The following is a 21,520-nucleotide window of genomic DNA, read 5'->3' as shown; positions in this document are numbered from 1 at the left end:
CCGAGAACCAGCCAAAGCTTTCTCGATGCTTATCCAGGATCCAGGCCGCCAGTTCATGCGAAAAGGGCCAAATCAATTGTCCAGCCTGAGAATTGGAAGAAGCCTCGTGACAACTGCTGAAAGACTCGACTCTGCGTCTATGCTCTACCAAACACTCTTCCATCTATCCGTCCAGGATGATGGCCACTATTATTATTCGCATGTACTCTGCTACTGCAAATGGAACTTAGCTCGCCTCTAAGTTAGTATCTGTTCCACAGCACGGATTCAGTCAATCAGCGACTCTTGTCAGGGTCCTCCCAACTTTCCAAGGTCCAGGAAACCTCTCCGACAGTTCTCGGCTGGCCCCGGTTGCCAGGAATGCATGGGCTGGGCCGCTGGACATGAAACACCGGCTCCTAGCCATACCAGATCGAGGATTCCACGAGATGTGGCTCTGGGTGGAGGTGCTGCAGTCTGCAGAATTCCAGTCAGCAATGTGCTGTGGAGAAGCGTTTACTTCTGTGCCGGTCTGCTTGCACGTCGAATGAAATACCGAGTCGAATTCGGAACTAGATCTCTTGTGATTGCGAATCTGGGGCGCAAACGTATACCTCGTGGGATTTGCCCGGCTCCTTCACGGGATTATTCGAGGCAAAATTCCAATTTCCAGGGAGCCGGGGAGGAGGCTTGCGCTTGTCGTCATGAGTACTCGTCAGTTGGAACCTCTTGCTCGCTGGGTCACAATCGCCATCATCATTCTTGGTTGATTGCTCGAGATCAGACCTCCCAGCAAAGTTAGGCGCATCCCGAGATCGGCGGTGGCAGTGTCTCCGAGGTCCCTGGAATTCAGCCTGTCTGTCGTTCGTTGAGCTTTCGTTCCAGTCGGTAACTTTGGCCCACTACTGTCCCAAATCCCAATACACTTTCTAGAAGCTTTGGTAGCGGTGGTACTATTGACCGGCTGAACAACAGCCTCGAGTGGCGCTGGGATTCAGCAATCAGGGCCCAATTCAATCCCACTACTAGTATTTGTGACGAATGCATGAACCTCTGGGCGGGGACAGCTGGGGCATGCGACTCTACAGGGACAAACCATGTTGGATGAGAGACCACGTTCCAATGGCACACTGCAGCGCGGATATGCGTGCTTCATCGTCCGTCAAACCTGCGGGCAGAACGGGGGGGGGTTGATGCTGATCCCAGGGCAACCAGCGTGCATATTGCCTCTGCTTTTCCCCTTCCTTCATTTCTCCCACTCCTGCCTTTCCTAAACTTAAGTGGAATGCAGCGGCAAGTTGCTCATCTCCTTTGCCGCAGAAGAATGGAAGTCAAACTTAAAAATAGCTAAGGTAAGGTTCCCACGTTTACTTGCCGGGTTTACCTTATTTCCCTGCACCCCATCTTGTGTGGCTTGATTCGGACTGCGGCGTAATCGTTATCTCGACAGTTGCGAGCCCGCCGCAACTCTTAATTTCTTTCCTCTCCACCGATCGATCTTTCTCGCTCTTCCCTCCTAGTCCTCGGCCGAAATCCTTGATCCGTACATCCATTTGATTCAAAGTTCAAATGATTTGAACTGTTCTTATCCACTATTGGCCGCAAAGTTTGAACTCGAGCCAAGATCGATGGGCAGGTAGACGGCGGAGTCAAGCATGAGATATGGGGTTTGCACTCATGATAAGCGAATCAAAACCCACAAGGCTTCAGCATAGGAGGCCTGATTCTTGACGATCGTTCTCGGAATCCTTCCCTCGGCTGACAATTGGACGGACCACATGGAAGCGAACCATCAAAGGAAAGAAGCAACGACGGTTACGACACATTAATCCTGATGGAGGGCAGGCAAAATCCCACCCAAACCGGAGACGATTGACCGAGCTGGAGCCCGAGGTTGGTCCCCGGCCCCAGGCTCCCAATAGTCGTGGAGCCGCTGGAACCTTTCCCTTTGGTTTCTACTTTCTACACAGTCCCTCCGGGTTTGGCCCGAGCCAGAACCGTCGACCGCCTGTCGCCACGTCCGGATCGTTCGCTAAAAACATCCGCATTCGGTGTTGAACTGTCGCCATCCAATGTCCACGGGAAGATCTTAATGAAATGTTAATTTTAGTGGCCCATTCGGTCGGTCCAAGAGCCTTTGCCTCGTGCTTGTGGCTGTGTCAACCAAGCAACTAACCAAGGGTCTTTCCGTGACGCGTTGGCTTGTCTAGCCAGTCAGCTTCCACGGGTGACATCCCTTCGGTGATCGATGGGTGGCTGACACTGGTTGCTGGATGTGACTTTGCGATGCGAAACGCAATCAATCCCACACTCTCGAACCTTAGTGTTGATTTACACTTCGATGCTCCTCCCTGTATGAGCTAGCTTGCAGCGGTCTCCTCAAATTCGGGTTACATCAAACATGAAGCCGCCGTCAGGTATCTACACCATCTCAATCTCACATCATTCCATGCCAAAAAAAGCTCGGGGAGCACTTGCCCAGTGGATCCCGCTCTCTTTTTAGGTGCGGCGGAAAACTTCTCCCGAACCAGTCGATGATAGGGCAAACCCGCCCACTTCGCCTTAGTGGGCACTGAGCAACAACAGAGATGCCATGGGCGAGCTCACCCTCGAATCCATTATTTTCTCGGCCCATTGGTCTCTCTTCCCCCCTTGCCTACGGAGCGAAACAGCCGTCATCGCTTGCATTGGGCTGTTGCAAAACTTACAGGGAGCCGATCTGGACACGAAGCCAACGACGGCATCCTACCAGGATCATCCCTGTCAGCTCACTTCATGACCATTGTTGGTCGAAAGACTCGAAACACCGGTTCATCCTCGGAACAATAAAATAGACATATTCTTACTGGTCCAGGAATCAGGCTAATTTGGATATGCCGTGTTCCCCGCACAAAATGGGCATGAGACTGTGATCAGACAGCAGGCGAGGCTATCACTTGAAAGCTCGAACCCATACTTATGAATGGCCTACAAACAATTGCTCGTGTTTGATGTTGCTCACCAACATTGGGAGCAGTTGTCTTGCGTATAAAAACAGAACAACAATGCGAACAAGAAACTGGTCTATGAATTACGACATCGTATAGTTTTCTGTCTTGGCATTGTTTCGAGGGAGCAAACAACATGTGATGATTTGATGCTCCTTATACTCATATACTTCCATGCGCAAGGGGCCAGCGTCAATTCGTAATACAGCCTGCTCGATACTAGTTTTGCATAAGCGATCCATCATTCAGCGCCAAAAATTGGCTAATAACAAGTTGACAACAAATCCGGATAAGCTACGAAGCTACCAGTCAGCGCCTGGTTTGACTGCTTAGGTATTTTAGACGAAGAGTGAAAGACGGGTTGAAGATTAAAGTCACGTCACAGGCTTCTTCTGCTCCGTATTACGGCATGCGGATGGAGAATACGAGAAATCACATTGGTGTTCTCCGCAAAGGGTCGGATTGACATGATCTAACAGCGTCAGCAACTCAGCATGGCCACCGGTAACTGGGGGACGTTGCAAAGCCGCGCCAGGTTAGATGGCCCTTTCGCCCGTCTTTAACGGCTCACGAGTACGTACAACATACCATGTAGATCTTCCATTCCACGTGGTTCACCAGGGATACAAAATACAGAGTATGACCACTCGGGATGCTCGCGTCATGAGTAGCGAGATTCGTCAGATGCACTAAAATCCATCGCCCGAGTCAGGCCAAGCCGTGAGGTGTAAAAGGCGCCATGAATCGTACAGGACTGCAGCGTCACAACATTCTCTTTGCATCAGCCCTCAGTGCCTGTCTTTATGGGCCCAATTAATTCGGAACAGAGTGGTTGATACTAGCCTGTTGCCCTACAGAGTACAGATCCGAGTCCCGGCACTCCACCCGCAATCGGATCCTTGAATCTACCTCGGTGCCTTTTCCGAACCTCGCAGTCTGACTCGCATAGGCCACCGGTCGTATACTCTGTACTCTGGGTTTTGATCTCGACCCCACCTGCCAACAACCCGTTTTCCCGTCATTCCTGGGACTCTGACCTTTGGGGGCTGACTCTGGATTATAGGTTTATAATAATGAAGATCTGAGTCCCCCTTTTCCGCCATGACTCGTTCGGTGTAAGGCTACCATGCTGTGCTCCAAATATTCTGCTGCCACTGTTTCCCGTCCTTGTCATGCAAGATTGGGCCCCGTCTGTCCAACCGGAGTTCATGGCTCATAGCGCTAGAGCGGGAGGGCCCATCTTCGGAAGTTCGGGCTCTCGTCGTTAGCACAGCTAGTCTAGCACTTTTGGGCACTGGGTCAGGCATTGTGGGTGCAGTGGGCACCTCGCGCTCCTTGACTGTTCGGGAAACGGTTAGATGCCGTGCTCTCTTGTCTAACCGAGTATACAACTCGCGGGTCTTTGACTCTTTACCAGCCTATTTTTGCTTCGATTTCGCATTGAATTTGGCAACAGAGCTCTACTACCGTTGATTAAAGGAATCTAGGGTTTGAGGCTAACTTCGGGCATGGCTACTGTTGCGGTAACTGCTGAGCGCGCACGTCCTTCTCAGGGATGGTCAACCGTCCGTCAGCTCTGCCATGTGCGCCGCGGCCTTCTCCGCCACACGTCGTCAATATTGCCGATTCGAGATGTAATTGGAGTTTGATGGACAGTAGATCATCAAAACCGCTGAACGCGCGGTAATTTTATCGGCAAATTCCGTGTTGCGAGTTTGCGACCAACGGAAAACGCGCCGAAAATATCCCCAAATCTGAACTTCACGAACGGGCTACATCCAAGAATACATCAACAAAAATCTTCCGGCCAACACCGAGGAGGCTAGGAGTATACACCGGTGTACCTAGGTCCAAGGTCGACGGCCGTCGCCAAAACAACGAATAAGAAGCAGATCCTAACCAACGCCAACCCTGGAGTCTCAACAGCCCAGCCAACCCAAACAGCCAAACCTCGTAAATTACTCCGTAGATGCATTAGTTATCGCTATCATGCGGAGCCCTTCCGCTCATCCCATCTGGCCATCACCTTATCCACAATTCCCGTCAGGCCCTCCATTTCCTCCTCAGGCAGGAGCCCAAGCGCGACCGGGTCAATGCTGCATCCAACGTAAACGGGCACACCCATGCGCCGGGCCAGAATTTTAGCTATTCGAGTGGCGTATTCTTCTGTCGAGGGAGAGGTGTATAACGTTGTCGAGATGGTGGAGCGAGGAGACACGCGCTAAAATAGGAATCAGTACCGAGCTGGACAGGGTTATATATATACAACTCGCGACAAGCGAATGACAAGTTAGGACGTATTGAATGGCAGGTATACTAACGTCAGGCATGGCGTAAATGAAACTCCCCATCGGTTTCACTGTTCCGGATGAGTCTCCCGGTGTTGAAGTAGCAAGGAAGACCATCGCACAGGTGTCCAGCACAGTGAGGTGGACGTGGGCTGTTGTGTGTAGAGCGTTGGGGAGGGGAAATGACACCTCCGTCAGCTGGGATTGCGGCGCCAGCGCTGGTGCTTGGACTTCGGCCATTGTCGGATTGCAAATTCGCAGGTCCCTGCTTGCTCCTCTTCACAGTTTGTGGATAGTAAATCGCGGTGCGCTGGAAAAGAGAGTGTTGGCGGATGGCTATGTCTTGATTCACTTGACTGCAGGCAGAGGAGAGCGAGATTGGATGTAGGTGAAGGTTGTGGTGTTTCCCCGCCAAACCCAGAGCGGGTCCCGCACTTCACGCAACACTTTCTGCTTCATGGAATTGTTGCAGCCACACAGATATCATCATTTCCCTCTGTTTATTCCAGCCTGGTAGCAGCCCATGAAGAGATATTTAGTTGGCTCTTTTTTGGGTTTCCCTCGCGTTCTGTCCTAGACCGTCACCCGCCTCTTGAATAGCGTGGACAAATAAAATATGGCTCCAAACACGCACGCTCATGAGCACGAGGAGCTGGACGAAGCCCGTAGCTGGGCCGGCGATTTTGACCCATTGGGAGACGCCTCTGAGCGGAAGGTCCTCTTCTCGGCATTCGATTCATTTAGGTGGGTGATCACAGTCCATGGGGGCGAAGGTATCTAGATGCCTGTTTGACTATGTTTCAACATTCGCGGGACCGATGTCGACAGAATAGCATAAGAGCTCCGTTCCTCATATATTCGTCCTCTTCAACCCAGCCCCAACACATAAATGGTAGATCCAGTTGCTAACATTCACCAACAGACAGTACCGACGGAGTGCCCATTTGACTACTACACATCGGCGGCGCCAGGCATTCTACGCCTTGCCAAAGGAACATTGGCAGATGCTATCAGAGCCGCCGTTCTCACTCCTAGACAATTTTAACAAGGTCGATGATGCCATCGATGTGAATGCGGACCTCGCCGACGCTATTGTCGAGACGGGGCTCTCGTCATTCGGTCTCCCTGCGAATCCAGACCAGACAGATCCGTCTCAAAACTGGCATGGAATTGCAACAGCTGCCGATGTCAACAAGGCTCACTCTACGATCAGACAATTTTACCGGGATTGGAGTGCAGAGGGCCAAGCCGAGAGGGATGTGTGCTACGGGCCCGTTCTGGAAGACCTAGATCAAGAGTTCCCCGATAAACTGGACCGGGATGAATATCTCAGAGTCCTCGTTCCCGGTGCGGGACTGGGAAGACTCGTCTTTGAGATATGTCGGGCCGGGTTCGCTGCTGAAGGGAATGAGATCTCCTATCACCAGTTACTGGCGAGCAGCTGGATTTTGAACCACACTGCCGGCCCGCAGGCTCACGAGTTGTACCCGTTTGCTTTACATTTTTCGAACATACTATCAAGGGAGCAGCAGCTGCGCAAAGTTATGATCCCGGACGTTCATCCTGGTGCTGCGATGCTGGAGGCCCAGTCTACTACGGAGACACCCTTTGGTACGATGAGTATGTCGGCGGCCGACTTTGTGGTTCTATATAGCAACCCGTCTCAGAAGGATGCGTTTGATGCAGTTGCTACGGTTTTTTTCATCGATACTGCCCCGAATCTTATCCGATACGTCCAAGCGATTCGGAACTGCCTCAAATCTGGCGGGATCTGGATCAACGTTGGACCCTTGCTATGGCACTTTGAGGACAGTCGTCAGCGTACCCACAGCGGGAACGACGACCACGAGGGCGAACATGACCAGGGAATTGGGGAGCCTGGGGGTGTAGAACTGACCGAGGAAGAAGTGTTCCTTCTTATTGAACGCATGGGGTTCAGAATTGAGAAGCGCCAGTCTCCAGAGGAGCGGCCGGATTGCGGCTATATACAAGACCCCGACAGCATGCTCCGTCCCCTATATCGGCCATCACACTGGCTCGCACGAAAGAGCTAGACTCCTCAGGAACCTGAAGAACAAGCGATTTCGACGATCAAGCCCTAGAAACTGGCCAAAAATAGGAACAAGAACGAGTCTGCCTTGCAGGATGCGTATCAAATGGTGGTAACGGTATGTACGATACGGAATACCGCGATCGGCGGTACAGCCTTCAGCCGCAGCCAACAAAGGAACCCCACCCGCAGAGTATGGGCACAATTCGCTGGTCGGCGCATGGCTTAGCAGCGTGGCTGGAGTTGGGGTTTTCTTTGGCAACACTTGCTGGTTCCATGGGTTTTGGCCAGGAACGACAAGAATAGAACCGATGGGCAGGCTGTCACTGGGTCGTTGGGAGCTGCCGGAGATTTAAATATGCATGAAGTAGTGTACGCGGCACATACTTATACTAGCCAGAGCTCTTATTGCTTGTAGAATTTTTGTTCTCTTATTTGTCGAGAATTCTGTTCTTCTCCGAGTTGGAAGTTAAGGAGAAATTTAGATGGCGCCTGGTGCACCGTGCAACGGCCTCGCTCAGCTTTGGCGAGACTGAGCCTCGATCAAGCGGGTGCCACTGCCAACCAGGGCCCAGTGGTCCCATGGGGCACCGCCTTCCAGATTACCGCCCGTCAACGGTGGTGGTCTCGTACCATACATTACAGCACAATGCACCTCTCGTCCTTCCTCTCCAGCCTCGCATTGAATTAGCCTGTCCTCTGCAGGCATCAGGAAATAAGCAATGTAATTGAATCAGCTGCATTCCAAACCTCATGATTTTATACTTAAAAATGCTGCCGTGGTTGTGCGGTTGGAGACTGTAAGTTGTGGTCAATTGTCGAGAACAAGACCAAATTGGACCCCAAATGCCATTTGTTCGAACGCTCGTATCTGACAGGAACATTGATTATTATTATTCTTTAATCTTTTCCCTTCTCTCCCATCTCCTTTTTCTTTCATTCTTCCTGGACCAGAGCTGCTTGGATCCTTCATTTCTGACGAGGGATTGGCATTAATAATCATTTGACTCTGTCCGCCTGTTCTGCTGTCCTGAGCGTTCCTCGTGTCGGCCTCCAAAGCATCACAGTCAGCCTCCAAGCCCAGGCACAATTCATTGCAGGAAAACGATTCCAAGTTCTTCTCGCTCGATCCCTTCGTCTCGCGAGTCGCTTCTCCCCCGAGTTTCATCTCGTTCCTGCTCTCTGCTCCAGTCGTTTCTGCGCTCTGCTTCTTCCCCTCTTTTTTCAGGGCCCGATACGACCTTGGATCCAGCCGACTGCTTGGCCAAGCGCTGCATTGCATCGCGATAATAATCCATTGATTGAATAAAATACCTTCTCTTTCACGCCGACCCTTCCCAGTCTCTGACAGGCACTGCCTCCTCCCATACGAGTTCCACTCGCGCTAGTCCTGTCGCCCTTTCAGCCTTGCTCTCCCGCTCGTGTTCTCCCCCTCTCCCTCTTTCTTTACTTCTCTTCTTCCCCCCTTGTTCGACTCTTCGGCTCCCGCCACTCACATGGAATCGATGAGCTCGCGATTTAAGTCGTTTAGCTGGAAACGAAGCAAACAACAACCAAGTGTCTCTTCAGTTGCTCCTGCTGAGTCCATCCACTCCCCGTCCACACGAACGCTCGTCTCCTCGCCGCCTCCAGCTCCGACTTCCAATCCCGCCCCCTCGAACGCCTCCACCAGTTCTCACCCCGGCCAAAACTCGTCAGAAACTAGCCTTCCGATGAACAACCAGAATCAAATGGGCCAACCGCCTAGCTACACATACAATTCTGTGGCTGGGCGGCCAACCAGCCCCATGCCCCCCGCTGGTGGGCAACAAATGCCGCACCCGCTCAACACCAACATGCCTTATCCCGGGCAACAAACCTTGGGAGCTCCGCCCGTCTATGGCATGCAGCAGCAGCCTGTTGGAATGGGTCGGGGCCTGCCAACGGGGCCTGCCCCGTACGGGCTCCGAACGAACCCCGCCCACGAAGTCGAGGGCGCGGGGCGGAGCAAGGCTTCGCTTATTGTAGGAATTGATTTTGGTACAACTTTTTCTGGTGTCGCATTCGCTTTTGCGACCAACAATGAGGCACGAGAGGATATCATCACCGAATGGCCTGGAGCTGGTACTCACACAAAACAAAAGGTGGGTCTCCCCCCCCTTCCCCCCTCCCGTAACCCCCACCAGAGCTGTGGCGAGTCGGGTTGCGGGAGGCTATCGTCTGCATTTGTTTACCTTGGACTATAAAACTGACCATCTGGATTTCTTCTATTAGATCCCTACTGTTCTGTACTATGACCAATACCAGGAGGTGGTAGGATGGGGTCCCGACATCGCGAATGCGCTGGCTCCAACCGGTTATCCGAAGCAAGGAGTGCAGAAGGTTGAATGGTTCAAGCTCCAACTTATGCTTTCTGGCAACACATACATCGACCCCATCAACCTGCCCCCGCTCCCACCAGGCAAGTCAGAGATTGATGTTGCGGCCGACTACCTCTTCAAGTTACGCCAGGCGATGCGCGCCCAGTTACAAAAGACACTCGGTGAGGTGTTCACAAGAGAGGAACGTAACATCAAGTACTATCTTACGGTGCCCGCGATCTGGAACGATGCAGGGAAGGCGGCGACCCGTGCGGCAGCTCTGCAAGCTGGATTCTTGCGAGATGAGAACGACAACCGCCTGACGCTAATCTCAGAACCGGAAGCCGCCGCACTTTTCTGTGCCAAAACCGGTCTGTTGAACCTCAAAGTCGGTGATGCGATCTTGATTGTCGACTGTGGTGGAGGCACGGTAGATTTGATCGCATACGAGGTTGAGGAAGAGCAGCCATTCAGCGTAGCTGAGTGCACTGCCGGGTCTGGAGACTCGTGCGGTTCGACAGCCCTCAACCGCAATTTCAGTAATATTCTCCGTGCGAAGATCAGAAAAATGAAGCTGCCTGATGGATCGCGAACGGCTGGAAAGGTGTACGCCAAGTGTATCATGGATTTCGAGAACCGTATCAAGGCCGACTTCCGAAACAACGGTCAGAAATGGGCGGTGGACGTTGGTATCGAAGCGGACTTCCCTGATGCCGGAATCGAAGAGGGTTACATGACATTCACCAATGAGGAGATTCTCCAGTGCTTCGAGCCCGTCGTCAACCGCATCCTTGAGTTGGTGCGCAACCAGATCATCGCTATTCAAGCGCAAAACCGGAATTTGCAGGTATGTGCCCTATAGGTCATATTATGAAGGAATGTTTTGGAAGTCTAATGAAGCTGCAGAATGTGCTCGTCGTCGGTGGATTCGGTGCATCGGAGTATCTCTTCCAACAAATCAAGCTGCACGTACCGCCTCAGTATCAGACCAAGGTTGTCCGACCCATGGACTCTGTCGCTGCGATTGTCAAAGGTGCCGTGACTGCGGGTATCACAGAACGAGTTATCACTCACCGTGTTGCGCGCCGGCACTACCTGATGGCCACCCTCCAGCCTTTCAAGGAAGGCTACCACCCCGAACAATACCGTGTTCCCAGTCTTGATGGCCGTGACCGCTGCAAGTACACCCGGCAAATATTCGTGCAGAAGGGAGAGCGAGTCAAGATTGGTGAGCCGGTCAAAGTTAGCTTCTTCCGTCAAGTTGCTCCGGGAGCAACTCTCATGTATGAGGATATCCTGTATGCGTGTGATGAGGACGTGTGCCCTGAATACACGAAGGATCCACGTAAGTCCAGTTCCAACCCTTGCAAAGCTTTATATGTAAGGTGCAGTCCTAACCATCATCCCATACAGGTATCAAGGAGGTCGTTACCCTGACGTCAGATCTTTCGCGCAAGAACCTCGAGACCGACTTCGAGCGCATGGACACACCTCAGGGCACTTTCTACCGTGTATATTTCGACATTTATCTGACGCTAGACGGCAGTGAGTTCAGCGCTGAGTTAGTCTGCCAAGGCGAAGTTATGGGACGATGCCGTGCAAAGTTCAGATAAGCCAGCTTGGCAGAGACAAATGAAGTTTCACGATAAACGAAAAGAAAAGCAAATATACGGACCTCCCGTGGCAGGATTATTTTTCCTTTTTCTCCCTTTCACCTCTCTTTCCTTCAGCACCATCCCACTCGAAGAAAGGACGGTGAAGACTGCTGGACGAGCTCTCTTATCTCCAGCCTCACCACAACCCGAATACACGAATCCGTTACTAGGTCAGCGGCACTGCACTGAAGGGCGTTTTAAATCCTCTAATTTAAGACCTTTCTCTGGTCTTGTCCATGACAATTCACAATTTTTGAGATCCCTTTTTTATTCCCCGTTCTGTTTACTTGCTTTTTTTTTTCTCCCGCTCACCTTCCCCATTTTGGTTCATGTTGCGATTGCTTTTGAATTCGAGTTTCCCTGTCAAGTTTCTTCAGCCAAGCCAAGCTTCAATACCTCATCTCTCTCCGTCTCTCCCTTCCCGACTCGCCGTGGGGGCTGCTGATTGTTCTGTCTTTGCTCCGTTTTTCGGCCCATTTATCTATCTGTCTGTTCATCTATTGACTGATTGATGGTTGCTGCTATCCTTTTCTCTTCTCTTTTCTTTGCTTTTTTTTTGGATACCTTTGCCTATCTACCTAGGTTATACATATTACATAGCTATGATTATTGACTGATGATATTTGTCCGTCTTTCCCATTTTCCCACCTTCTCTTTAACATAGTACGTAGTACATAGGGAAGTAAGTTTGTCGATAGGGTAGAGTTGGTATTAATGCTGCCAGATACACGACACGCAAAATGTCACGGAGAATAACTATAGATAAGTTGGGATGACGGGCCATGACCAGAAGAACTTTACCCAACCATATCTCCGTTGTTGTTAGACAAACACTTGGGAACGCCTTTCCACGCAACTCTGTTTTTGGCTAGTAATGAAATATAAATGAAGAATCCTTTTTTCTTTTCCCGCGTTCTGTCTTACACTGTTATATACTATGTATTTCTTGGCATATGCACTTCATTGATCAAAACCGAGGTAGAATTTGGATTTTGCCGATCAATCTGGTTGCCGTGTTAGGCTTGGGGGTTGGTGGCTGCTAGAAAGATTGATAGATATGTGGACAGGTAGATAAATGGACAGTCAATAGGACTAGCTGTGATTTGTGATGTGGCTGGAGGAGAGATTGGCTTAGCCAGGGTTGGTAATGGACACGGAGCTCTGCGCTGATATATTTTAACAAAGACCAACAAACGCCCGTTTCGAGATATCCTCCATAACTGCCTGAGGTGGGGAAGTGCATCCGCGGAAAAGTAAAAGTAAAGGTCCGTTGGAGGTTTCCCAATAGTAGTGACTCGGTCTGGACTCGAGAGCGTCGTTTTGCTTTTCCTGCCTCGGACAAGTTTGCGGGTTTCAGAGCTTCATATAAAGTCTCTCTCCGTACCTTGTCTTTGGGTCATGGTTGCTTTTTCCCTGAGGAATTATGTGGCTAGAAGCTACGTCGATGGCTTGAGACTATCTCGCTACTTTAATCGTCTACTCGGGAAAAGAGGGGCCGATGTTGATGACCTGATACTTCTACACCCCCGGACACATCATTCGACCATGGGTTTGTTTGCCCGGGCCTGGTCACTGGTCGCGACCAGCTATCACTGGCCTAATGAATTAGGCATGTGAGACACAGAGTGGCTTGCGGGATTCCACATGGCTCCATTGTGCAGACATCCCAGACATCCATTACTTGATGAAGCCCTCCTTTGGCCTAAACACAGCCACAGACTCTCCCCCGTGTTGACTGTCGTGCAAAAGTCTCATAGGCTTGAGGGAAGAGAATGTGCGGAGATCAATCCTTGCAGTTGCATCACGTCACATCAGCTCAAACAGGCACGTCCGTGCACTTGGGGGATCCTTGTTCAATTCCCCGGGGTCGCGTTGGATTCTGGGGTCGGCCGAAGGACAGCAGATTGGTGCTTGCCTTCTCGTGAGCAAGACACAAGCGACTAGGCACCATTGGAGTCAAGCTAAGCCAACACGAGAAAGAGGCCGTGTGTCTGCCAGTGCTCTGGAGTAGTGCCGTTTGGCTGCAAACCTGTCAATACCCCTGCCCTGCTCGATCTAAGACCGGTGTTCCGTGCGCAATGAGGGGCTGCATTAGTTATATCGCGGGGTCACGCCGGCTCGGTTTGACCGGGACCCATGGACGTACACTTGAATTATTTTCTGTCACCGAAACGATCATTACCAATGGAATTCCGCATCGGAGTTTGCTATCTGTGCCCGTGACCATTAGTTTGACAGGCCAAGTGCCTAAAAGAACATGAGGCAAATGTCATGTTCGGGCGAATAAATCCTCGGACTTGCGTCTCTTCAGGTCTGGAAGGACAGTGTGAAGGGGCCAAGCACAAGCAACCAATAGGGAGCCCAAAAATGACCCGGAGAGGCCAGACGGTGAGCAGGGAGAGAAAGTCAAGATCTCAAAAAAGTAAAGAGCAACTAAATGTGATCAACTCGCCGAAACGGGGACTTGGGTTCGGAAAACTTTCGAAAAGAAGCCCGGCAAGAAACGAAGAGGAGAAAAGGCCGAGCAAGAACCGGGTAAACAATCGACAAGAAAGCGCAAAAAAAGAGGGAAACTAAAAAAAAGAAAAAAGAAAAAAAGAAATATATGAAAAAGAACTGATAAACATCTTTTTTTGTCTTCGACACCGCCGGATCGAGGCGAAAAAGAGCGAAAGAAATCGAGTGTCGTTCGGACAATTTGGTCTGTAGTATCCGTACCGTACTCCGAAATAATATTAAGTAGCGGCAAGCGCGCTTTCCGCGAGATGGGGCGGTTGCAGCGCAGAAACCCCAGATGGACCGTCGCTGAATCTTGAAATCTCCTGGATCGGGCGGAGCTCCAGCCTCCATCCGACCCAGAAAGATGGAGACTGGCCGGAGAATGAAGCAGCTGAATTCTGAGCCGGTCATCGGGCCCATTTGCCATGCTCATCCTCCTATTTTTGTTGAGTAAAGGTCGGATGTCAATCCTCGGCACTACCGTAGGCTCCAGAGAACATGAAAGACCCAGGTCCATTATCCATGAATTCAGCTGCTAATTCGTTGGGAATGTTGCATTTGCTTAGGTTAGGTTCGGCATGAGGAGGAGCATGGCTGTGCACAATAGTCGATGAAGAGGTCTCGCCTGCAAGGACACCTCGTAATACGTCAGTGTTTGAGTCTGTTGACTCCAGACCGTCCCTCTCCATGATACTAGTGTCAGCGGCACCGACGAATCTCACGGACCACTCACTGGCTTTGGAATAATCAGACATTCCCACAGCTTGCTTAAAAACATGTGCCCTCTGTATGGGGGGGGGGGCAAGGGATACGTACCGAGAGTTGTTTGGTAGCTGCCTGACGGTGGTTTTATTACTTTTGAGGCTGGTGACCGACCACCGACGTCCGAGTTGGGGGTTGGCCCACGCAACATCCCACGCGCTGACAGCCCTCAGAGAGCTCCTCTGTTGCACAAGGGTAAGGCGATGTATGATCTTCAGCAAATCTCAATCTGGACGCTGCTCGGGTGTCGTGAAAAAGGCACCTCCAAACTTGAGCGCTGGTGCGCTATTTTTGATTTTTCTCGTAATTCAATCAGCTATTCTCTTCCCCATTTTCTCATTTTTTTTATTCAGTCGCTTCTGGTACAGAGTTGTGTCCCTTTTTGTTCCTTTAATTTCTGAGTTGTCGATGTCGGAGAAATACAAAGTTGAAGATCGAATTGGACCGCAGGAACCTGTAAGACAGCGTAACGGAGTAACAATAACTTTCAGCCTTTCGAGATTTGGCCTCCGCTCAGCTCACGAGGTCTGACTTGACTCTTGAATCATTGCGCACGGACGGATACGCGTGCGCTCGCCTGACGATTTTCGCTTTGGTTCTTCCCACAAGGGCCGTACTCTACAGAGCAGTCTTGTCGCTGGTGCCTTTTCCCCATAGTTTATACCATATCGGGTTAGCCTCGTACATCCTTGACTGTGACCCATAGCACGGTTACAGCGGTAGTGACGACTTAGCTACATAGTAGCCTTGCGGATCTAGAGCCAGAGCCTGACCCTGGTCCTGCGCCCTTGTTTGGGACTTCTCGTCCACTCAGAGGCCCCATGTCCCAGCGGATCCTACACCCCCCTCCTACAATGACTTGACCCGAAGACTTGGTGGAGCTCAATTGACCTGAAAAGCTGAGAAACTCTGCTCGATCATGTGGATGCTGTCAGGTCCATTTTCTTTTTTGGGGCGGCAAATTGCGGCTTTTGCGGGGAAAAGTAGAACGTATCAGAGTTCAACCAGGCACTCTGAAGTCTGAACCCGAAATGCTGAGCTCCAAATTGTAGCAAATCGTATGACCCAGATGATGATCTTTGCCCAGGGCTGTCTGTATAAATATAACTGGAGCCATTGCCCTCGTCGAGGGAAAAAAAGTTTTGCTATGTTGAACTTTTTCTTTTCGCCGTCTGGACAGGTTTGCGTTGTGGAGTTTCGAAGTGCGTGAGAATACTTGAAAGTCCCTTGGAGACCAGGTTCCTTTTTCCTTTCCTTTACTTTGATCAGCCTATCTGTTTTCTCTCTCCTATTTGCCGCATGCTTTATACAAAAGAAATGAACACTCTGGCATCGATTGGGCTTGCAATTCTGTTGCTTACCTTCATCGCCCTCAAGTACCAAAAAAACTTGCCATCATGGCTTGCCACGGCCAAACGCATTGTGCAGCGTACCGATTGCGATGACATTAAGAGAATGGCACCATACCCAGCCCAGCCCATCAAGGGGAGGGATAGATACCGGGTCATGATGGATATCCGCAAGCTAGACGTGGAGAACTGGCTCACCTTAGACAAGAACTATATGGACGAGCATGTTGTCAGAAGCGAATTACTTGCAAATGAGAAGAAGAAAGTCCTCCAATGTCTACCAGAGTCATATGAAGCTTGTCTCGAGGCGTTGGAGGAAGTCGTCGAGTTTTTGACTCAACGATTTGCCAACATGTTCGATATGAAGAAGAACGGCGAGGAAACAGCGGTTTACAACAAGGTGACGGGCGAAACATTCGTTTTCGGTGGAGACAGGTCAGGTCAGATGGACCCTCTTGAGATTGCTGTGAGGTTGACAATGGAGGACCTGAGCATTCTGATGAAGAATGCAGATGGGGAGTATTACCTGTTAGTCCACCAAATCCTGAGCAAGAGCCACAAGGCTAACCTGATATGTAGGGCCGCAAGTGCAAGCTTATTCCCCGTGGGATGGACAGTAGCGGAACGGATTGGATGGACGATCTCCCAGCTGCATAACCCGGTTCCTTTATGGCACCAGCAGGTAGCTAATTCTGTCAGCAAGTAAGTGACAGCCCCGGAAAAAAACGCCTGAAAGCGATTCAAAATCCAGAGGGTAAGAAGCCCAAACTAACATCGCATCTAGGTTTCTGTGTCGTCTGACCCCTGAGTCCCCTATGGAACGTTCCAACTATTTTGTCGAAGTAAAACGGCCAGATGAGAAACTGTTTGATATTCTGTACCGGCCTACCACTTTATCTGAGGACAACCCGGACCCGTCTCCGCAAGATCTCGTCGTTCGCCGTGAACGGCAGACTTTCCGTAGGCTTCCTCGGACTGGTACAATTGTGTTCGGGGTCAAGACCTTCTTGACCACGCTGGATGAGCTCCCGATGCAGGAGCTTGAGAACTTGGCCAGAGAAGTGAAAAGTTGGCCAGAACACGTGGGTGAATACAAAGGCAGAGAAATCTGGGGAGCGAAGGCGCTCGAATTCTGTGAGAAGAGGCGTCAGCAGCAGGAGAAGGAACCCGAAAAGATGGATGTTTAATCAAGACACTCAGTGATGCGGATGTGGAAGGAAAGGGTGCAGATAGGATGGGAAGGAAGGTCGGAGGAAATTGGTTTCGTTGCGGTTGAGCTTGCACTGGGAGGCTTTTTGTTGCATCACCATCACCATTATTGCATTTTCTGCGTGCTTTGCTTTTTTATTTCTCGGTCTGCAAAAATCTGGGCGGGCGGCTATCTGCTTTCAAAAAGCATTTTATTTGCGTGCATCGGTCTGATTCTCAACCCTGTCTTTCTTGTATCATTTGTTCTTGAGCTCCGTTGCGCTTTGGACAGCTGGGTTGAGGATGCTGCGCGAGGAGAGTGAGAATTTTTGAATTGGCTGTTACAGCTGGAATGGATTTAACAACCATATGACATAGGTTTAGGGAAGAATTGACACAATTAGATTGTGGCGAAGCATTATCTTGATATATACAGTAATATGTTCTAAACTTGAACAGTACCCGACGTCTTCAAAATCCAAGGAGGTAATATATATGTACGCAGAAATTTATGCAGCTAGGCGGATATAAAAATGAAAAAGAAAAGAACAATAAAAAGAAAAACAAAATGACTGACAAGGGGGCGTGATATCTGCCGTTGGTTGTCAAGTTTAAGTCTAAGCAGACTTCTATAGAAGGGACAAGGGCAACGGTGCCCCAGCCGCTAGAACACCAGAGAAAGTACTGAGTAAAAAGTCTAGATCTTTGCGCGAGGTTGCTCATCCTGTTTCAGCCTTACAACGCCCTGTAGGTTTCAAAGTCAGCCGCTTGAACACTGCTAACGGCCACATGCCACATGGAATGCCAATCCATGCAAAGTTAAAAACGAAAGGAAGAAGTAAACATACCTCTTGCGTGCATGTGGCAATCAAAGTTCCGTCCTTAGCCCAGATCTTCTGGAGCACAAGGCCCCTCCCCTCACCGGCCCACGGACTCTCCATTTCCGTGAGCATCCATTCGTCTGCTCGGAATTTCCAAGGGTTATGGAAGTAAATGGAATGGTCGAGGCTGACCATCATACCAATTTCTTTGTGGTCCCTCTTGGCCTTCTCGTCTTGGAGTCTTGTTAAAGCTCCCTCTATACGGCGTCGCAAATCAGCTGCCTCTTCCTCCTTTAGCTCATTCAGTGACCGCGCAATATCCTCATTATCGAGATCAGAGGGGTTCTTCAAAGCCTTCAAAGCCATTTTCAACTCCGCGGCGGACGAAAATCGCGGAATGTTATGTACTCGGGAAACGGTGCCAATGAAGAAGCTATCCGTGATATATGCGAGAGCGGACAAGTGGGCGTGCTGGGCTCCCTCATCCGAGATCGTCCCTCTGCACCGAACCCAGCGCCTGACCTTCTTCTCTTCGGGGTTGGAGTCGCCTAAAAATGGTCAGAACAAGGCCTTATGATTGTAGCGTCTAGCAATCACGACTCACGATTCACTATGCCAGCGCGAGCTGATTCAAACGGCCCGTCGCGACTACTATCGACATCGAACTTTTGCTGACCAGGTGCCGACTCAGTCGGAAGCGGAACAGCAGGCATAGACGAGGCATGTTGAAGCTGCTTCTTTCCACCGCTATTGGCTCTGCTGAAACTCAATGTGGTTGTGAAGATGGGCCGCCCCCGTTGTCTTGCCTGGACGGTCCGCGTGATAAAACTCCTTCCGTCGCGGACTCGCTCAACGTGATAGAGAATCGGTATTTCAGAATCGCCCGCGAGGACGAAATAACAGTGCATGCTGTGTACAGCAAAATCGGCGGGGACGGTTCGCATTGCGGCCGCCAGGGACTGGGCGATTGCGGCTCCGCCGTAGATACCTCGGGCTCCCGGAGGATGCCATAGGGGGCGAGTGTTGGTGAAAACATCCTGTTATCCCCCATAAAACCATCATAGTTAGAAGAGTCTGTCAAAATGCGTAACAAAGCAAGGAGAGAACTTATGACGAACAGGTCCAATGTCATCCACAGGCGTTAGGTCCAGGACGTTTTCGATCGGCGCCTTGGACGAGTCCAACTGTGGAGGTTCAAAGAGCGTCGCCCGCTTTGGCATCTTGGGTTTATACAAGCCTGGTTATTGCGGCGCAATTTTGTTTCTTGCAGGTCACAGCATAAGTTTTGACGGTTTCCAAGCAGTTGAAAAAGGACGCAAACTTGGGTTTTTCGAAGACGTCTTCACGCGCTGTCTACGGGTATGACAGTTGACCCACGGCTGGCCCGTTACGGTAATAGCCGAGGCCTTTTCTCAACCGAGTTATTAATCAGTCCCCAGTTTCCCATCAACATCGACCGGACAATCGAATCAGGGCTAGTCTACTTGGTCTCATTCGCTTTCATAAAACAGGGATAAAAGGAGGTCACACCAATAATAACTATTAATTAAGTAGAATCACGATGATAGGTATCTTTCGCAAAAACAGTAACCCAAACCTAAAACGCTCCTCACATGTGAAAAGTAAGCAAAGGCACGCCATTCCAACATTATAATGACTCCCGTATGATAGGTATCCCAAGATCAATGCAAAAATTACTCATAGGGCGTCAGAATTGGCGCCTGTCAGTCGGATGAGGCAGTAAATGTATTCGTAGGTATACAGCCGAGTTCCAACATACGACGCCATGAATTCATTACTTCGTGAAGTCTTGCAGTTGTTCAGCTAAAGTATCCCTCCTCGTTGGGCGGAGGCAGGAACGAATTAAGACGATCAGGGTGGTTGACCCGGTAGGTCTTTTGTACGGCTCTTGGACTCAGCGACTTCCTGGAAGAGTTCTGCTCCAAAAGACGCCGCAGCTGCTGTCGCTGCATCTCTTCGTCGGTCAGAAGAATTGTTCCCCGGTTAGAGTTCCCAACTGCTTCGTTGACATCGCGTGAGTATAACCATAGTGCGCACAAGGCGTAGAGGAACGCAAACGCGGCGGAGAAACTCAGGCACAGGATCTCTAGAAGACCCAAGGGCAGCAAGTCCCGACAGAGAATATTGATAAGAACATTGAATAGCGCAAGGGCATTGGATATTAAGCAAGGACTGAGTCAGGTTAGCCGGTCAAGAGCGTGACAAGTTGACCGACAGGTAAAACATACACGAGTAACGATTGAATCAGGTGCATCCGCTCATCAAAGTGTAATAAGACCAGGAAGAGTGAAAGGGAGTATGCGATTCCGATCAAGATAGATGCGACGATCACCGTGACTGTTTTATTGACATGGGGTTCATCTCCAAAGGCCAAGGGCATCACCAGAAACCTGCGCAATAGGATTTCCGTTAGCAAAATTGCGACTCAGTAAGGGCCGGTATGTGCTATACCCAACGAGTGCTAAATGAGAGGCCACTGGAGCAAGAAATCTGCGTGAGGGTTTGCCTGTCGGCTGGCTGACGGGCTGGGCTGGCGACCCAATCTCATGATATTGAGAAATCGTCGACATGATGAGGATGTAGCGGATATCGCAAGGGGGGCTACAGCTTCAAAAGCGTCGAAAGTCCACGAAAAGGGAGTTCTTTGTTCTCTGAACTCGAGATATTGATCGGCAGCACTCACGGCTGAGCTAAGGAATTAAAGAGACGGCGAAAGGAGGGATGCGACCGCGCGCAAGCGAATGAAGTCCGCGGCCAGGGCGAGATATTAAACAATGATAGAGAGGTGCTGGTAGCTAAGTATTATAGCCCAATCGAAGCAAACGACGGAAATAAATTTGGAGGCGGATATGTGATTAAGAGATCAAGAGCATTAAAAGGAAGAGGATGCTAGGATCTTCTTCAGCGACCGGACCAGCCACACTTGAATCAAGTTAATCAAGTTAAATCAGCAACAGCAGCTAGGGTGTCGATCCTGTCAGCAAGTGACACCGTCTTGGACTCTTCATCCCTTCGTTTCACTGGCCACACGACAGCGCGCTAGGTACTCTGGGCACTGGTCATGATTCCTCTTTCTCCAAGCGTGGCCTTCAGCTGGGATGTCTTGATTATTTCCCAGTCCTTTCTATTTCATTTCAAGTTGATGTGATACGAGTTGCTATCCCAGACAGAGCCTGTTTTAAGGCGTCCAGTTTGAGGGAGCTGATTCGAAACCTCGTGGCTATCCAGCAAGATTGGACACGAAGCTGCCCTTCCATCTGGCATGCAGTGATATAAATGGAGCAAGTCTAGTCCGAGGTCGGCTCAGCCACAATCTTTACCGCTCACTTAAGAGGCTCAAATCACCATCCAAGTCAAGGCTAATGCGGAAGATATTGAGTTAAAAAAGATGATGCTATTTTTAACTTAACATTTCGGGACGAGATGATCAAGGGACAAGGTTACTTCGAAGATTGGACTCGAGAACGTGGAGCCACGATTGTATATCCGCATTTTACAGAAGCCTAATTATTTGACCGCCGCCAAATAGTAAATGTATTTTTAAAGAAAATCGAGTGGTCGTTAAAAGACTTTTCAGACGAA

The 21,520-nt window shown here is 50.3% G+C and overlaps 8 protein-coding genes across 8 annotated transcripts; 4 read left to right on the top strand and 4 right to left on the bottom strand.

Annotated features, from left to right (window-relative positions):
• Positions 1 to 4,953: 4,953 nt before the first annotated feature.
• APUU_50948S (proteasome assembly chaperone 4 family protein) lies at positions 4,954 to 5,494 on the bottom strand (the record flags this gene model as incomplete). The annotated part of the gene is made up of 2 exons (XM_041706002.1): positions 4,954 to 5,187; positions 5,288 to 5,494. 2 exons carry the CDS (start codon positions 5,492 to 5,494, stop codon positions 4,954 to 4,956), a joined length of 441 nt encoding a protein of 146 aa, XP_041558431.1.
• Positions 5,495 to 5,870: 376 nt separating this feature from the next.
• On the top strand, positions 5,871 to 7,308 carry APUU_50947A (uncharacterized protein; the record flags this gene model as incomplete). The annotated part of the gene is made up of 2 exons (XM_041706001.1): positions 5,871 to 5,998; positions 6,177 to 7,308. 2 exons carry the CDS (start codon positions 5,871 to 5,873, stop codon positions 7,306 to 7,308), a joined length of 1,260 nt encoding a protein of 419 aa, XP_041558430.1.
• A 1,492-nt stretch (positions 7,309 to 8,800) lies between these two features.
• APUU_50946A (Hsp70 family protein) lies at positions 8,801 to 11,256 on the top strand (the record flags this gene model as incomplete). Its single annotated transcript, XM_041706000.1, has 4 exons — positions 8,801 to 9,427; positions 9,558 to 10,490; positions 10,550 to 10,988; positions 11,057 to 11,256. 4 exons carry the CDS (start codon positions 8,801 to 8,803, stop codon positions 11,254 to 11,256), a joined length of 2,199 nt encoding a protein of 732 aa, XP_041558429.1.
• Positions 11,257 to 14,261: 3,005 nt separating this feature from the next.
• On the bottom strand, positions 14,262 to 14,710 carry APUU_50945S (uncharacterized protein; the record flags this gene model as incomplete). Its single annotated transcript, XM_041705999.1, has 2 exons — positions 14,262 to 14,533; positions 14,614 to 14,710. The coding sequence occupies 2 exons, from the start codon at positions 14,708 to 14,710 to the stop codon at positions 14,262 to 14,264; spliced, it is 369 nt and encodes a 122-aa protein (XP_041558428.1).
• A 1,166-nt stretch (positions 14,711 to 15,876) lies between these two features.
• APUU_50944A (heme-dependent oxidative N-demethylase family protein) lies at positions 15,877 to 17,095 on the top strand (the record flags this gene model as incomplete). Its single annotated transcript, XM_041705998.1, has 3 exons — positions 15,877 to 16,436; positions 16,488 to 16,610; positions 16,693 to 17,095. The coding sequence occupies 3 exons, from the start codon at positions 15,877 to 15,879 to the stop codon at positions 17,093 to 17,095; spliced, it is 1,086 nt and encodes a 361-aa protein (XP_041558427.1).
• Positions 17,096 to 17,110: 15 nt separating this feature from the next.
• APUU_50943A (uncharacterized protein) lies at positions 17,111 to 17,419 on the top strand (the record flags this gene model as incomplete). Its single annotated transcript, XM_041705997.1, has 1 exon — positions 17,111 to 17,419. The coding sequence occupies one exon, from the start codon at positions 17,111 to 17,113 to the stop codon at positions 17,417 to 17,419; it is 309 nt and encodes a 102-aa protein (XP_041558426.1).
• Positions 17,420 to 17,793: 374 nt separating this feature from the next.
• On the bottom strand, positions 17,794 to 19,137 carry APUU_50942S (uncharacterized protein; the record flags this gene model as incomplete). Its single annotated transcript, XM_041705995.1, has 4 exons — positions 17,794 to 17,841; positions 17,945 to 18,465; positions 18,522 to 18,954; positions 19,036 to 19,137. 4 exons carry the CDS (start codon positions 19,135 to 19,137, stop codon positions 17,794 to 17,796), a joined length of 1,104 nt encoding a protein of 367 aa, XP_041558425.1.
• A 600-nt stretch (positions 19,138 to 19,737) lies between these two features.
• APUU_50941S (uncharacterized protein) lies at positions 19,738 to 20,508 on the bottom strand (the record flags this gene model as incomplete). The annotated part of the gene is made up of 3 exons (XM_041705994.1): positions 19,738 to 20,110; positions 20,167 to 20,328; positions 20,390 to 20,508. The coding sequence occupies 3 exons, from the start codon at positions 20,506 to 20,508 to the stop codon at positions 19,738 to 19,740; spliced, it is 654 nt and encodes a 217-aa protein (XP_041558424.1).
• Positions 20,509 to 21,520: the final 1,012 nt, after the last annotated feature.

The sequence above is a fragment of the Aspergillus puulaauensis genome, chromosome 5 (assembly GCF_016861865.1).
Source record: "Aspergillus puulaauensis MK2 DNA, chromosome 5, nearly complete sequence".
Lineage (NCBI taxonomy): Eukaryota > Fungi > Ascomycota > Eurotiomycetes > Eurotiales > Aspergillaceae > Aspergillus > Aspergillus puulaauensis.
Note: the sequence above shows the minus strand (reverse complement) of the source record. Positions and strands in the feature narration are given on the sequence as shown.